Source organism: Amblyomma americanum, chromosome 2 (genome assembly GCF_052857255.1).
Source record: "Amblyomma americanum isolate KBUSLIRL-KWMA chromosome 2, ASM5285725v1, whole genome shotgun sequence".
NCBI lineage: Eukaryota > Metazoa > Arthropoda > Arachnida > Ixodida > Ixodidae > Amblyomma > Amblyomma americanum.
In genome coordinates this window covers 51,874,252-51,891,678 of record NC_135498.1, presented here as the reverse complement: position 1 = coordinate 51,891,678, position 17,427 = coordinate 51,874,252, and the positions used below count along the sequence as shown (strand labels likewise).

General features: G+C 43.2%; 1 protein-coding gene across 2 annotated transcripts in view; it reads right to left on the bottom strand.

Annotated features, from left to right (window-relative positions):
* The window catches only part of LOC144121221 (rabankyrin-5), a 35,729-nt gene that overhangs the window by 11,247 nt on the left and 7,055 nt on the right, over positions 1–17,427 (bottom strand). Inside the window, exons 7-17 of one of the 2 annotated variants that reach the window (XM_077654315.1) lie at positions 15,843–16,008; positions 15,061–15,256; positions 13,379–13,593; positions 11,668–11,765; positions 11,264–11,465; positions 8,766–8,998; positions 6,531–6,725; positions 6,059–6,177; positions 5,596–5,752; positions 2,908–3,108; positions 1,732–1,908 (exon numbers count right to left, since the gene is read on the bottom strand). In XM_077654315.1, coding sequence (XP_077510441.1) covers positions 1,732–1,908; positions 2,908–3,108; positions 5,596–5,752; positions 6,059–6,177; positions 6,531–6,725; positions 8,766–8,998; positions 11,264–11,465; positions 11,668–11,765; positions 13,379–13,593; positions 15,061–15,256; positions 15,843–16,008 — 1,959 coding nt within the window. The remainder of the gene's footprint in view (positions 1–1,731; positions 1,909–2,907; positions 3,109–5,595; positions 5,753–6,058; positions 6,178–6,530; positions 6,726–8,765; positions 8,999–11,263; positions 11,466–11,667; positions 11,766–13,378; positions 13,594–15,060; positions 15,257–15,842; positions 16,009–17,427) is intronic. The other variant, XM_077654316.1, reaches the window with a different exon arrangement.

The following is a 17,427-nucleotide window of genomic DNA, read 5'->3' as shown; positions in this document are numbered from 1 at the left end:
TACACCCACTGCAGGAAAGGCCTCTCCCATGTCTCGCCAATTAACCCTGTCCTTTGGCAGCTGCGCCCACCTTATGCCTGCAAACTTCCTAATCTCATCCACCCACCTAAACTTCTGCCGCCCCCTGCTACACTTGCCTTCTCTTGGGATCCACTCTGTTACCCTTAAGGACCAGCGGTTATCTTGCCTTCGCATTACATGCCCTGCCCAAACCCATTTCTTCCTCTTGATTTCGACTAGGATGTCATTAACACGCATTTGTTCCCTCACCCACTCTGCCCGCTTCCGGTCTCTTAACATTACACCTATCATTTTTCTTACCATGGCTAGCTGCGTTGTCCTTAACTTAGGCTGAACCCTTTTCGTTAGCCTCCCCATTTCTGCTCTGTAAGTGAGCACCGGTAAGATACAGCTGCTGTACACTTTGCTCTTGAGGGATATTGGTAAACTGCTATTCATGATCTGAGAGAACCTGCCATATGCACTCCACCCCGTTCTTATCCTTTGCATTTGCACATTGCAAATGTAGACGTTCCTCTCATGACAGTTCGTGTTTTCCCTTCATAAAACTATAATATTGCCGCAAATCTTTGCAGTGTTTGTGCATTCTTCAAAGCTGCGAGCAAGCCGCTTTATCGCTTTGTTTGCGATGCAAGACGTGACCAGATTTATCTCGAATTGATCGCATCCAGGCAGAGCTGATTCTACATTGTTCCAGAATGTTCTAGTAACTTTGCATGCTTTATCTCGAAAGTTCGCTATCAGTTTAAATTGAGCACGGCCGACAGCGGTGGGCATTCTGTTCGACGACCGCCTAGCACGCTTGTTGCTATGCCGCCGCCGAGTGATTCAGTCCATTGTGTGTGCAAGTCAGCCCAAATAAAGACTTTTGTTTAGACACCATTTACGCAGCATTTCTGCTCTCCGGGCTGCAGTCACCACTTCGTGACAATATGATTCGGTCAAATTTCAAGTAATGCAGTACTAGTTAATTAATAATCAGCATGGCAAGTTCGTTACATCAAGGTTGACCGCTGCAACATCTTCGTTACATGAGGTTCGCAAATACACGAGCTTCAATAAGGGCAGCATTGGGAAATCAAGAAACTTCGTAATATTGAGGAATTTACTACACGGAGGTTCATTACATTCAAGTTTAACTGCAATTCCCAAACAATGGGAGACTTCATGAATAGTCCATTCGGTTTTTCCATAATGCGATTTGCCCTATTAGTAGTCTCAGTAGCCCTATGTCAAGCAAGAATTAATTGCCAATTACGAATGCTAGCATTTGACATGTGCATATGGTGTGATATCATAGGAAGCATGTAGACATCTCCATCCAAAAGCAAACTGCACTTGGTATGGTTTGGCTTATAAGGTTTAACATCCCGAAGTGACTCAGTCTATGAGGAATGCTGTAGTGGAAGGCTCCGGATAATTTCGATCAGGATAATTACAAAGGCATTATAGACACGAAATCTGGTGTTTTCTAAAATTCAATTTCTTTTCCATGATTTTTGTGATTGGAAAGCCACATCCCCACTTAAGTGTGCTTCTTTTGCCAGAAGAGCGGTTCAGTAAACAAGCATGCACACCTTTTACGGTCAACCCGATGTGCACAAATCGAGAGGCTACAAGTTGGAAGAGCTTTTAACAAGCACACATTGCTGGCCAACTATCCTCTTGTTGCCAATGACGTTAAGACAATAAAAAAAGTCCCTGACGTACCAGGTTGCGGACAATCATTTCGGAACCTGCTTCAACAGCCAAGTGAAGCGGAGTGAGCTGTGAGGCATCTTGCGTCCGTGAGTGGATGTTGACATGTATGCTCAGCAAAAACAGCACACTTTCGATGTCACTCTTCTGGATGGCCACGTGAAGGAAGTTACGGCCTCGATTATCATACTGCAAAGCAAGAGAGGCACACAAATAAAAAAAAAAGGTAGCAGACACTGAAGTGAATGCCTGCACGATTATAATACAAAGATGGAAAAAACAAATGCTTGAAGCATAAATGTGAGTAGCAAGGCATGTACTGGTTGCTTCAATGCAGCATTCGCCCCACATATTACCGCACAGGGAACAAACCTGTTACAAAAGGCCACACGCAGCTGCAGAAAAAAGGTAACCTGAAACTTGCACCACATTGAAGATTGAAATGCAGCACACACAAAAGAGTCAACAGCAGAGGAACGCACCTACACCTGAATAGTTTCCCAAGTGGCTAACGGGATTTCACAGTCACGGCAACAAAAAATTAGCACAGCTTGCAAACTACTCATTTTTGTTTACTGTTCTTGTAAACAAAGCTGAACTATAAGCAATGAGGGGCGTTGCAGCGAGAAGCCCAAGGTTAATCCGCTTTTTGTCACAGGTACCCTCTGGAGAGTGCGTGAAAATTCGCCTGCCACATCGAAAACTGGTAAAAGAAAACAAAAAAATGTGGGTGAAACAGGTGCAATCCGCCTCCATGAGGCACCAACTGGGCACGCAAAGTGGCAGGTGAGTGCTCGAAAGCTGCAGCTACCTGTCATTTGCATCTATCATCAGCACGAATTGCGTGTGCACACTTGAAGCTGGTGGTTTGTTCTCAAAGCGTGGAGCCCGAGAGAGGGTAAAGGGGGAGAGGCGTGCATGTGCGAAGCGGCTGAGTGAAAGGCCAATTTAAATCTCCTGTAGTTAAAGCCCACAAAAACGTCAGAGAAGGATGTTTTCATATTCCATCCCCACTGAAAGGCCAGGTGCCACACCAGTGACCATAAGTTCTAGAGCAGACAGCCACAGCCACCGAGCTCTCATAGCAGATGCAGACTGAAAGGTGTATTGCTGACTACCAAAGTACCTGCCTTGGGTCACTGCAAAGGCATTGTGCGTCAATTGGAAGAATCTTCAGTCGCCACTCACCTGCTCAGGTGCAGTCGGCTCCCTGGCAATGATGGTCTCAGCAGCCTTGTTGTTGCGTGTGGTCATGGCCATTGCGAACGGCGTCAGTCCCTGCTTGTCCCGCAAACTTAAATTGATCGCTGGGTGCGCCAGAAGCAGCGAGATGATCACAGAGTTTTGGTTGGTGATGGCAATGTGCAACGGTGTCTTGCCCTCAGCGTCCTGGGAACAGATGCTAAAGGTGTCAGACAGGTGCACCGCAATAATGCAGGGCTATTTTGTCCAATGGAATTCCTCACTGTTTCCTGATAATATGTTCTTATTAAAGACTTCACAAAGTCAACTAAAGCCAAAAAACTTTTGGCACAACCCACATACGTGAATTATATTCAAGGGGGGACCCCGCTGTCAGCAAAAAGTTTTTATTTCTTGACATACTATTTACACGAAACTCTTTCAGCACATAAGAAAGATTTTTATGATTACTCTATACAGAAAACCAAAATGGAGAAACTGTGAGCATTTCCCCAGAATGCACAGCCGCCGCGGTTCATGAAACAATTTTTTTGTAGTACTTCCCAATAGAGTTTAGCAATGAAACTTCCATTGGAGAATAGGCGGTCCACCCAAGACTCCGAGAACTGCCATTCATTCAATAATGTTTTCAATCAATCAATCAATCAATCAATCAATCAATCAATCAATCAATCAATCAATCAATCAATCAATGCCTTCAAGATGCCCATTTTGCACAGATTTTCCTGTTTATATAACTGCAACTTACATCTTTACGTGTGACCATGAATAGGATTGTGACAACTTCTATGCACAGCAAAGCTGAAATTTACAGCAACAAAAAGTCATTGAAAATAGCCATAGTCATAAAGGAAGATGCAGCAAAGAGCATGACATGTACTTCCAGCGCTTGCTGCGGACAATATGCTGACAACTTGAAACTGAGCAATTAGCTCCTTTAAAGCGAGACAAAAATCAAAATTTTTATTATTAGAGATATAGTAATGAAATTAGGTGTGCAGATGTATTTGTTCCTCCTGTTTTCAGAAAAACAGAAATATTAGTTTCAGTATATCTCAATTAGTTTGCATGTTATGAGAAAATAACTGAAGCCTAATTAGGTAATTTCTTAAGGGTCACTAAAACACTTTCAGATTGAAATGAAGCTGTAGCCAAAGACCTACCATGTGGAGCTATGATATATATATTGCTACTGAGCTCCATCATCATATAAAAATGTTCAGTTATGTCGAAGCACCATAATTATGAAATACAATTAGGTGACATTATTGTTCACAAAATTTGATATGTTCGACTCGGTCAAAAAAGAAAGTGGTAGGGTTTTAACGCAGTTAAACCCAGCCAACATGCGAAAGGATGTGCTTAGCCTAGTTGGCTCAGTTTTGCTTTGCTGGGTTGTTGGCTTTTAATATCTTATATACTCGATTCACCTCAACCCAAATTCAATGCCCAATTTTTAAATTTGTTTTTACTTGTTTATTTAACACTTTTCGTGCCCCTCTCCTTCCATATTTCTGTCTCCTTCCCTTTTCCATGCAGAGTAGAATGTAAGCAATTTTTACACCCCGCTATTCATTAAAGGGTTTCCCTCTCTCTTTCACACATGTCCAAGCACCATAATTATGAAGTATAGTTCGGTGACATTATGGTTAACAAAATTTTAAATGTTTATGCAAGCAGGGGCAGACCTCATTATGCTAGAAGGGGTATGTTTAGTGCTCCCGGCTGCCCACTTACAGTTAAGGGGAGACGCGGGCCTTGAAATGAAAATTTTTATTATAAAATATATCATACTGAAATTAGGTTCGTATATGTGCTTCTTCTCCCTGTTTTCAAAAGTATAATTAGTTTCAGTATATCTTAATTAGTTCCCATATTATAGGAAAATAACTGAAGTCTAGTCACCTAGTTAAATTTTAAGGGTCGTTAGGACAATCTCTAATTTTCTGTTTCGATTGAAACAGAGTTGTAGCAAAGACCTGCCATCTGGAGCTATGCTAATTACATTGATATTGAAGTACATCATCATATAAAGATGTAAAATTCTGTCCAAGCACCATAATTATGAAGTATAGTTAGGTGGCATTATGGTTAACAAAATCTGAAATGTTTGACCCAGCCATACAAAGCAGCATAGTCCACAGTTCAGTTCTTTCTGAATTCAACAGTATAATATCGACTGAAATTGCACCATAAAGACATAACTTCCGTAAGGATAGTCATGTTGGCAAAAAACACAAAGCTATGAAAATCTCATTTGAAGAGCGTGTGCCAGCCATTCGGAGGTCATTGCAGAGGCCTCAAAAAAGAGTGGAACGCAGATGTTCCAAAAATATTTCACAGTAGTGAGTATAATGCCAAGTAATGGGGAAGGGGCCCAGCTTTTAAACAAAACCAAAATGGTGGCCATAGGGGATGTGGTCGTGGGAAGCGATGGGGTCGAAGTCCTGCTGCATTCGTTCCGAAATCTCCATTTCCAGGCTTTGGAGGTGCCAAATATATATATATTTTAGATATATAGATATAACTTGGTGAGGAGCTTCAAATCAACAATCACCTGCCAGGGGATCTCAAATATGCCATCGCAGGCAGCTATTAACTTGGGATGTTGGACTCAGTAATGGGACACCGAGTTATTCGACCACCACGAAAAATGAAGGCAGGGTCACCAACCTGAGCATTTACATCTGCATTGTGCTCAATCAGTGTCTGGACCACAGGCTCAAGGCTCCATGCACATGACAAGTGCAAAGGTGTCTGTCCATCGAACGCTTCTTCATCACCTTCTCCATGAGGACCAGGCCTTCTGGGACTGTTCAGGTCACATCCACTGCAAGCATCAAGAGACCGATGACAATCTGTTTATCATAAACATTGCAGAAATGCCTAGAACACTATCACATGTGACACATTACAGCTCACCTCTTCAGCTAGATGAACTCACAAAAGTTTTGAACTTTTTTGTGGTCAGAGATGAGTGAAAAATTCAAGCTAATTGACCTAAAATTTTCTGTCAAAAGCTGACAACCATGCCATCAAAAAGTGTGAATATTTAAAGCAGTGTATGTGTGGCAGGCAGCGAGTGACAGAGAATGAGTGACATTTGAAGAGGAAGGTGGCATGGTCAAAAGCGCACCTTCTGATGAGGAAGCAGGCCACGGAGTCATTGTTTTCATCAATGGCCCTGTGCAATAGTGTCTGGTAGCAGCCGCCAGGTCCTTCCGACCAACAGTCAGCATCACAGCCATACTGCACCTAATTCGGAAGTCACAGAAAAGAAGGGTCAGGGTGCCAGAAATAAATCGGATAGTCAAAAAAGCAGTTAACACCTTGAATGAGCAACAGGTGCCAAGACTTCCACGCACAGCTCAATAAGCCTGCAAGAAAGGACTCTTAGGACTGCTTTGTAAAAGTGCTGTCTTGGTAGAATGCTTATTTGGGAAGCGATACCATTTTCCTGCTGTCAGACTTGTGATCAGCAAGTGCTGGCCCTAAAACAAGCTGCATGCAAGGCAATCTGTGATCCTGCACGTGAGCATTCATGCACGTGAGAACATTAATACCTGAAAAGGATAGCATGAATTCCTAGCTGACGCACTGCTACTCACAAGAACTGAGGCAACGTCTTCCTGGCCGCCTTCCAAGGCCAGCCAGAGGGCACTCTTGCAGCTACTGGCTTCGTCTACTACCGTCATGTCAGCACCTCGCTCGCACAAAGCTTTGACGACGGCGGGAAGGTGGCGCTTGATAGCAAGTTGTAGTGGGCTCTCACCGTCCTGGGTGCGCAGGTTCAGGTCAGCACCCTGCACAGAACACAAGCCACCATGTACCACACTGTGCAGAAATGTCACCAACAAACATGAATTACAAAAACACACGCCACACGCAATAAACACATCCACCCCATACCGAGACAAAAAATGAGAAAGCATAAGCAGAAAAAAGCAGGGCTTTGAAGCGACGAACAGAAACCAGGCTTCACACAAAAATTAGTCTTGACTGACAGCCCACCGCTTCCCAACAGAAATTTCACCTGATTGACGGCCCCTGAAAGCGGAAGGCTGCCTGGGCAGCTGAATTTCGCCAGGCTTCACTGCAGACGCAGCAGGTAATACATTAGACGCTTTCAACAAATCCCACTAACCCATTTGCTAAGGTCACCAAATTTAAATTAGTGCACTTTTACATGCAAACACTATACCTGCAGTACAAAATACACTGAAGTGAAGCCCTTTTGACTCTGGCCATCTGAGATTTCTTTGATGTGCATCAAAATCTCAGTAGTACACGGGTATTCTTGCCTACTACCACAATAAAATGACTATTGCACCAAGAAACCAAATGCATAATCTCGTGCTCAATAGCAGAATTCCATAGTCGCTAAGCCTCTGCACAGAATCCATATAATGTTACCGAAATGTGCAAGCTGCTGAAAAGCTGCAAAAATTGACCGGACTTCAGCTTGCATAGCAAGGCTTCATGTTCGCAAAAAACTATAGTATGTATGCTCTGACAAATGTGATAGGAGGGGGGCAAAAACACACTGAGAGATAGTCACAAAGGTCTAAGCATACACCAGTTCAAAATTTATGAATAATATAAAACAATGCTGTCCCATCTCGGCATTATGTCGTTGCCATCAGCACAAAGCAGTGTGTGGAAAGGAGGAGGCAACATATCTTGCAGCTGGAGAGATGTCCGGCTGAATAATGCACATGTCCCCAGATGCAACAATCTCAGTAGGCATGACATGGACATGCCACAAAGCATCCACCACGTGTGTCCTGCTTCCTGAGCAAGTATTTTCACAGGCCTTTGACCAGGACACTGACCCCATGTTCATCTCCCTGTGATTGTCACAGACACAGACGGCCACAGCTAACCATTGCAGCTCCGCAGGCTCTTCTCACAAGTCCCTTACCCTTTTGAGTTGAGCCGTAATCTTCATCATAGTTCTCCTGCACTTTAGATCCCTTATCAGAGCCGAAAGGACCTGCATTGCATCCCCACCCACGTATGCAATGCAGTACAGCCAAACTGCCTAGCATGACTTTCATGCTGTGATTAAAAAATCACTTAAGCACAACTTGCTTGTCCCTGCATAACTCAAAAATCAAGAAACAGATCAAGATCGTTTACACTACAAGGTTACAGATAGGCTTGCTCAAAACAATTCTGATCGACTGAAGTACAGCCCAGTTTTTATTCACTGAAGCTGCTTTTTAATGTAAGTTGTGCATTCAGTGTAATTAAATCACTGTTCATACCAAGTGATTCAGTTAATATTAAATGAAATAGCAGCAAGACGGCGGCTAATAAGTAATGAAGTACTATACACCAGTTTTTATGTTACATGGCCAGGATACAAATTTTGTTTCTTCAGTATGCAAGTTGGCCTCTTATTCGGCAGTGTTCTGTGAATATCTAGTGATTCATGTGCACTATCCAGCTCTGGAGAGATACATCAATAAGGTGTAGGGTAAGGCAGCAGTGCCCCCTTCTAGGTAATCACATCCTGACCTCACTATCTGCAGAAGCTATATCAGAACATCCTACAACATAGCATGAAAATAAGCAGGTGACTGCATTCCCCATAAGTAAGGCATCTTGGCAGCCAGCACTGGCCAAAGACATTACTTACTGCCTCGATGTCAGTGTCGATAGCCAAGAAGGGCAACTAACTTCCAATCATGGTTTAGAGCAGTCAAAGAGACCAGTGACAGCAGAACAGCTGCTGGTTAGCTACTGGCTCCTTCCAAACAGAGAAGCGTATGCAGACACTTCCACCCAGAAGTGGTGCCGCAGCTTCCCAAACTACATGTTTCCTTGCAGAAGCAACAGACCTGGTCCAACAAGAAGATGGCGCCTGCAGTGTCTTGGTGTAGGATGGCACGGTGCAACAAGGACAGGCCTTCCGCATCGACCACGTCCAGACTGGCACCAGCATCGAGCAGCTCACGAGCCATGTCGTGCAGACCCAGTTCGAGAGACAAGCTCAATGCTGTCTCGTCCTTCGAGTTCTTCAGGTTCAAGTTGGCTATCAGCAGTCCTGCACCAGGAGTCTGCACTGCCAATGCTGTGATCCAGAGCCAGGCTTTAGAATCAAGAGTGTTTTGCAAGCTGACAAAGGTTTCCTTTACAAACACACCTTTATCAATGTACTATCGGTGTCAAATGAAACGCGAAAAGCGTATTGCGTGGCCAGGAGTCCCGTTTACGCTGTCTGCCTGTCGCCATCAGACGTAGCCGTGCTCATCCGGTTTGCGATAGTCATGCTTCTGTTTTCTTTGATGTTCGTTTTCTCGCTTTGTCACTGGAGCTCTGCACTCATACTTCTCACTGATCGCAACTTGCGCAGCGCAGCTGGCAGTCTGTAGACCACATGGGTGAAGTGAGCGCTCTTAGCTCCCTAGCCTGCAGCACTTTGATTTCGCTTCTATCATTGCCCTGTTATCAGAGGCTGGTTGTGATGCAGTGAAAAAGACTGACTGGGCTGTGGTCGATGCCCAATGTGGGCATTGCTGAATTGCTAGTTTCCAGCACTGAGCAGAACTGTATTGCCACCAGAAATATGGCGCTCCAGTGGCAAAGTGAAAAAACGAATAAAAAAGAAAACAGAAGCAAAACAAGCACAAACCGGAAGAGAGCATCTATCTCTGATAGCGACAGGCAGACAGCGTAAAATGAATCTTTGGCCACGCGCTGCACTGTTTGCATTTCATTTGACGCCGATAGTACATGCTTTCTCTATGGTACTCCCTTCAAATCAAACAACAAACTGTACAACGAACTGGTCTTACTGCTATCTTTCTGGTTCAAATTCTAAGAAAGGAAAATTCTAGAACCCAGAACACTAACCACAGAAACAACACGTCCTTGCTACGTGGCTAGACATGGAGAAAAATCTGATTTGTAGCAGTATCGCACTGCAGTCAACTTATAGGTAATGAACCCCTAGTTACCTCTCTAGATACCTTATCTAACTCAGGACGGCGCCTGTGTCGCAGCGACACTAGCACCACAGATGGCATGGTTATTGTGGGTGCAGAAGGACAGCTGTCCTTCTACTCGGGAACTCGTAGTGTCTAGCAGCGTCTTGCAAGGCACGGCGGAGATGGTGGCAGCTGCTGCCACAGTCACATTATCAACGCAGTCGCAATAAGTTTCTCTATGTTCACGTCTGGTGAGTAATGAGAGTTTACGGTGAACTGTTAGGTGGTTTTATCTTCATTTTTCATCTAATATTTCCATTTTGGATTATCCTTTTGAGTTTTCACGTGAAAACTGCACACAATGAATACCTGCATGTAATGAAAAACTGCAGACTTTTCTCAATTTTGCTACATGTAGTTTTAACTGTACCAGCAAATAAAGGACCACTGAGATCAAACTAAGTTGGCGTGTAGTACCAATAGAATAGAACGTTCTAATCATGCGAAAATGGAGCTGGAAAAGACAAAAAAACAACATAACATGGACGCCGCCATCACTAGCTGATTTCACAAGTAAATTGCATGCTCAGACATCGATTTTGGGGTGAAGATCTTGGGAAGCCAGACTAAAAGTCCATTCGCTTCAAAATGGCGGTGACCAGTCCTTTCTGGTAGAGACGTCACGAGCTTGAAATGGGTGGTTGGAAAATTTTTAAATTCAATTTTCTCAGTCATAAATGTGTTTACTGCTGCCGGACAAATGTTAACATAAATAGAAAAATACCAGAAAATCAATGCTTACTTACTAAGAAAAATAATTGGATGGAGTTGCCTGTGGATAAAGCATTTAACATTTTTAGAAAACAGCAATTTATAGCTTAAAAAGTAAATGCTACTGAAAAATCACTACACACTGACCAACTAGAAAGCATTGTTTTATGCCAGAGCTACATAGTGAAGTGTCTGCACATGAAGGCAAGAGTGAAGTATGCTGCATATATCTTAAGTACTTGATGCAGGCAATAATTATATGCTCCACTAACCTAGCTCAAATTTGAACCTAAAAAAACACCTAACTGCATGAGAAAGAGAAGAGCTCTGTTACCACACCCACTACTACCTATTTTGTGTACAATTGTTCTCATTGAAAACAGCACCATTTAGCAAGCAAGTTTTCACAAGATGCAACTTAACATCAAAATGCTATAATGAGAGCTGATCATGGCAACTGACACTTATGGGTCAGCAGCTGCTCGTTGCAAATGGGAAGTTGGGAATTTGAAGATAATGTGCGAGTGCCACCAACAATTCCACTACAAATCCCCACTGTGAGAAGAACTTGTCCATAACATGGAATGGGTTAACACACACAGACTGCCAAAAATGGGCGCATGCACGTGTCTAATTACCTTTATGTCGCAGAATGCTGCGAACTGCCTCGAAATGCTTGTTGATTACTGCTCGATGCAGAGGCGTTTCCAGATAGCGAGCGTCGTCGTCGTCTGCGGAAGAGCCCAATGTCTGCTTATTTGGGTCAGCGCCATATTCTAGCAAGGTTTGCACCAGCCGGGACAAACCAGCCTGGCATGCCGCATGCAATGGAGTCTCCCCCTGTAAGCACCACACAACGACGCTTTTGATGACGACACTCCAGAAGCATACAGGATTAATTTACAAGGGCCACATAGCCAATGAGCAGTTTCTATTGCATTGTCTCTGTTAAGGTCTGCAAGAATAACTGCCTAATGACAGCAACTTGGGCCAGCAATCAACATGAAACTAGCATCCAGAAGTCCAAGGCAGCATCTCTCACCTTGTTATTGCTTATATTACACTGAGCTCCCCGCTGTGCGAGAAAGATGCCAGCATCTTCGTTCCCAGCTCGAGCTACTAAATGCAACTGGGAGTCCCCTGTGAAGAACAAGCAGGCCAAAAATGGTTACTAGCAACTTGCTTTGTGCCTTTAAAGGCACATTCTTCAGATACAACCATCAACGGAATGGGCTGATTGAATGAAATGATCAAAATAAAATGAACTTTGTGAAAATCGTGAAAATCCCATCTGAGGTACAGTCAGTCATATGCTTTAGGATAATCAGTATAGTACTCTTTCTTCCCAGCCATGATGGAAGGCAAGCTGTCAAGCCAAAAGAGTTTTTCTTGCAACTGTTGCACAGGGCACCATGTTAGCCTAATGCACGTGCTCACTTTCTCTCTTTGCAAAAACATACAAATCAAACCAGTATGCACGCAACAAAGGCATAAAAAAAAAGAGGCACAGCATTAGCAGAAGCTACATTTCGACAAACAAAAAGACAACTACAAGTTAGTAGACTGATAATGCAGCAGCCTATTTAGCATTGCATGAACTGTTACCATGACAATTTGTGCATTCCTACACTTTAACACATCAGGTACCTCAAAACTAGACTTAATTCAGCTCTGTATCTGGGTGCTAATGCTCGAAGTTTCAATGGCTTCTCACAGTGCCCCACGAACAAACTTAATGCCACTCACAATTTAATGAGTACGTAAGAACTCATTATGAAGTGAAACCCTCAACCCCACTGCTACTGTAAAGCAGAATAAATTTATTTCACTTAAAATAACAAGCAATCAAGCAATAAAATGATGCAGTTTGCAGCATTTTCAATGCAAGATGCACCATTCAGATATTCTAAATTGACAATGTTTTGCCAGCTTGTAAGCCTACAGCTACTTCTACAACTCACCCAGTAAAACAGATGTCATGATTTATAAAATGTGTTATGTTTGACCACTACTCATGAAGATATTCAGCTTATGAGCAGAGTTTTATTCTCTGAAGAAAATTTTCTAGAAATATTTGGGTGTTTTTACAACCATGGCATATAATGACATTGTCTTGTTGTGTGGAAGCGGCAATGAAAATACTGCCACAAATAAACTTGAAGCACTGAGTACTTAAATCGTTCCTAGAGCCCACGTAACACAGGTACTGGTTTATGCTTTATGGGGATTTAACGTCTCAAAGCGACTCGGGCTATGAGGGACACCGTAGTGGAGGGCTCCGGAAATTTCGACCAACAGGGGTTCTTTAACGTGCACTGACATCGCACAGTACACAAGCCTCTAGAATTTCGGCTCCATCGAAATTCGACCGTCGCGGCCGTGATCGAACCCGCGTCTTTCGGGACAGCGGCCAAGCACCATAACCACTGAGTCACCGCGGCGGCTAGCAGCACAGGTACCATTAGGCATCTTTACAGCAAAGCATTGTGAAACATTAATTTCCATCCAGTCCACATAACCACTGTTTCAACCTAACAATATGTGAGGTTACCTCTATTTGATCCCAGCTCTGAAGCTAATAATGACGTGAAACAGTTCTACATAATAAGTTTGCTTCAAACATTGAGTATATTATTCACACCTTTATAGAGAACCTAAATTAGGTCACTGTGCTTAGGATCCAAAATTTTCCTTTCATGGGACTTCCTCCCCCTTGAAAATTTCTTCACAACTCATGAACAACCTCGAGTTACCTGTAATCTTGCTAACGGCATCAAGACTGGCTCCCTTGTCTGCCAATTTGCCTGCAAAGCTCTCTCCGTTGCATGTTCCATCGTAGAAGTGGAGCACGAAGCCAAGTGCTGTGTGCTGTTCATTATTCCTCAGCTCCAGGTTTGCTTTACCACTCTCAAGAAGCAGGCAGAAAACACCCATGTTCTTTGCTTCTATGCTCCGGTGAATTGGTGTGCTGTGCAAAGGACAAAGAGAGCACGATAACATGCAGCTATGCACTTGTTCAACTAATCTTTGACAAGACATTGCCACAATGCACTTCCAGGATTCAATGCAAAATAAAATGTGTCCTGATGAACACTAGCCTGAAACTTTCTAAAAAAAAGCACTCAAAGCTAAGCAGATTTACAGTCTACTCCACGCAAAGTGCTATTTGATGCGGGAACTAGTAGACTGCAACAGAATCTTGATTAGAAATTTGGAAGGTTAGTTCGCTTGGTGGCGAGTTGTCAGGCAGCATAACCACATACAAGCCACCAAGAAGTTTATACAGTAAAACCCCGCTATAGTAAGCTCTCATATAGTAAAAAGCCGGGTATAGCAAAGGGCAACTGCAGTTTCATTTCGACTTTCACAGACAAATGTGAAACTTTTTTCGTTTATAGTAAAGAAATTATTAATAAAGAAATGGTTATTGTGAAGAATGTTCGGCGTAGAGACTTATGTCCTGCGGAATGATGACATCGTGGCACGGAAATCGTCGGAGGCAAATAGTTACAGAAGACAACCAAAAGCGGATTGAGATGGCTTAGCCACCATTCTTGTGACTGCGTGGAGAAGCCAACTTTTCAAAAGTTTCTGGGTCCATGAGGCAAAGTGCACGGCACGCACGGGAAAAAAGGTTGTAAAGCTGGCTATAAACGTGGAAAGAAGGCGAAGTGGTCTGCTGTGCAAGGGAAGGCAGTGAAAGAGTAGAGAGATGTAGAAGGATAAAAAAAGGGTGAATGGTCGCTGCACAGGGTGGCATGGGGGGGGGGGGGGGGGGGGGGAGTTGCGCAATTCACTGCTGTGCATGTCTTAATTATCACCTTTTAGATGATACCAAAGTCATGAAAAACGACACCATGTTCATGCAGCAAAGCTTCTGCTTTCTAATGGACTTAAGCCTACCCCTTGAACTATATTCTTGGAGGCTGCATTATATTTGCGCAAATGCGGTACCTCCACAAGACAGAGGAAATTGAAAACTTGATAGCATAAAAATGTGACCACTGAAAATAAATCATTAGCATGTAATGAGATGGCTAAAGCCGGATGGAAGATATCCCTAACACCACGTGTTTAGTAAGTAGCCAAATTAACAGACAGCACCTTTAGAGCCATGCCATCATCAACAACTGACATGTTGTAAACTTAACTTTCTCAGGTCTGAGCAAATGTACTGTCAAGGGTTTCTACTGTGGTGTAACAAAACTCCGGTTCACACAGTTCACACGTTTCCTCTATGTAGAAACACAAAAATGATGATGAAACAAATATAGCATTAGAAAACAAAAGTTTTAAATAACATTCATTTTGCCAAAATAGGCTTATCCCTTGCACCATGACAAAAACCTATGTTGACAACAACCTTGACATTATAAGCACGGAGTGCAACCGTAAACTTCTACAACATTCCACTCTCCACAACACTGCTGCTCACTTTCCATTGCTGTCCTGCGCATTGACATCTGCGCCATGCTTGAGAAGGCACTCAGCCACGCCAACCATGGCTCCAGCCGATTCATGGCTGGCGTTGAATCCGGCCACCATGTGCAGGGCGGTCTCCTTCTTCAACGGCACAGCCAGATCCACTGAGGCATTGTGCTCCACCAGAAATAGAGCAGAGAACTCGTCCCCTGTGTAGAATAATGGCATCCCCTAAATCAGTCTGGATCACTTCCGCACACCAAATGTGCAGCACGAAGTGCTGCCATACGCGTACCCTCAGTGAAAAGAAGGCAACCATCACTCTCGCAAACACTCAGCACTTCCTGCTTCGTGTAGCTGAGAACCAAAGTACGGGATGCCCCAAACCTCACATCAAAATGCATTTGAGTCCTCACTGACAAAATGATGTTGCTCACAGTACTAGCCATAAAATTAATAACACCATGAAAAGCAAGAAGCATCAACACTGCTATCAGCTGTCATGAGGAGGAGTCCTATTTTTGTTCACTGGACAGAAATATACTTACAGGATGGAGGCATTTATGCTCGGTTTGCCACTACCACGACTCAATGAAAAAAAAAAAAAAAAGCCAAGTTTATTTTTGTGTTCAGAAATGATGGAAAGGCTTGCTTATAAATCAATGCATAATTTCTTTGCCCAAAAAAGTCAAAGGGATTCAATGTGTCAACTAGCGTGCACACTCCATTCACAATGGCCACCGGATCTGCCCAGAAGCAAACACACTGCCAGCCTGTGTGCGGTGCTCCACACACCTCTCTCAATGGCCTTGTGCAACAGGGTGTGCCCTTTGAAGTCGGTGGCATTCACATCGGCCCGGTGATTGAGCAGTGTGCTGGCGATGCTCTCTTGACGGGAAGACAGGGCCAAGTCCAAGGGTAACTGGCCAGTGTCGTCCAGCTCATTCAGCTTGCCGGGCAGCTGCATGTAGCCATAATTTGAGAGAAACAATCACACTGTCACATTGGCCATTTTACTGAACCGTCCATGTAAATGAACAGCAGGGTTCCACTTCTTGCAAGCATGACCTGCCAACATAACTCAGCATTCCTCTAGTTTCGACCGAAAATTGAAGGTACAGCTGAGACAGGAAATACAATTTGTGAATGTAGACATTGTTAGAATGAAACATCTATGTCCACTCACAAGGAACCAATGTGAGAGTGTGTGTTCAAAGGCATCACCTGAAAACATGTGAATTAATCTGCATCTAACGCAAAACAATTAGCACAGGCATGCCCAAATGAACAAATGCACTATGAAGACCAATAAAATTACTCAAAATGTGAATATCCTCTTCCTGAAAAAAAAAATGGAGCACTGGAGCACAAAAACAGGACAAAGTGTTTTCACGCTCGATAAACTTTTTCTTTGTAAATGAAACTTTAAATCTCAATGCTTCTCATCAATTACTATGCTTACTTGGCATGCTTCATACCTCTTTCAACAAACACTTTGAAAGACCATTCCCTTTTCCCTTAAAGATGGCAACTGCAAGCCAACATTTTGAGTGAAATTCACATCACTAATCTGGGACCCCCATAAAGCTTACCTCACAAAGTAGCATCTCTTTAGAGCTGTGCATTTAACCAAAAATAGTTAACCATGAATATCAAGCACAACAGGAGTAACATCTTCAAACACTGTAGCGCAACCCAAGATGAGGACAAAAAGAACAGAAGGAACACCACGAGCATTTGTGGTGTTTCTTCTGTTCTTTTTTTTGTCCTTGTCTTTGGTTGCGCTAGTGTTTGAAGCTATGTACTACCAACATGCCCAAAAAGCCACCCTACTAAGGAGTAACAACATCTCTTAACCTGACTACCCTTCGCAACTTTAGGCTTTCACTAATTTTAGTTTCACATGCTTATTCACAGTGGCTTCCTGTTTGCAGGATTATATATCGAACCAGCTGATATTGTATTTTAATATCTGGACCATGTGCACTACCTGTGCTATGCTTTTACACTCATCCTGGCGGCAATGTTTGTTTTCTATTGTTCCACCCACGCACTGTTTCTTTTTTGTCTCTCATTAGAAACCCACTAACTGAACCAAGTGCCTCTTTGAACGCAATTATATTAACTTCTTGACAATGTCTGTCAGGCATAAAGAACCGAATCTGAATGGCTCGAGCACCATGAACAAAATAAATATCCATGACTAATTGATATTAGGGGTGTGCAAATATTCCCAATTTCAAATGCTAATATGCTTGCTATTTGGCTTATATTCGATTCGAGAAATGGATATTCGAGAATTTCCGTATATTTGGCAGCGACTGAATACTGTGTCAACCTTCAAGAATCCGACCGTGGCAAAACCACAATGTCTAGGCAA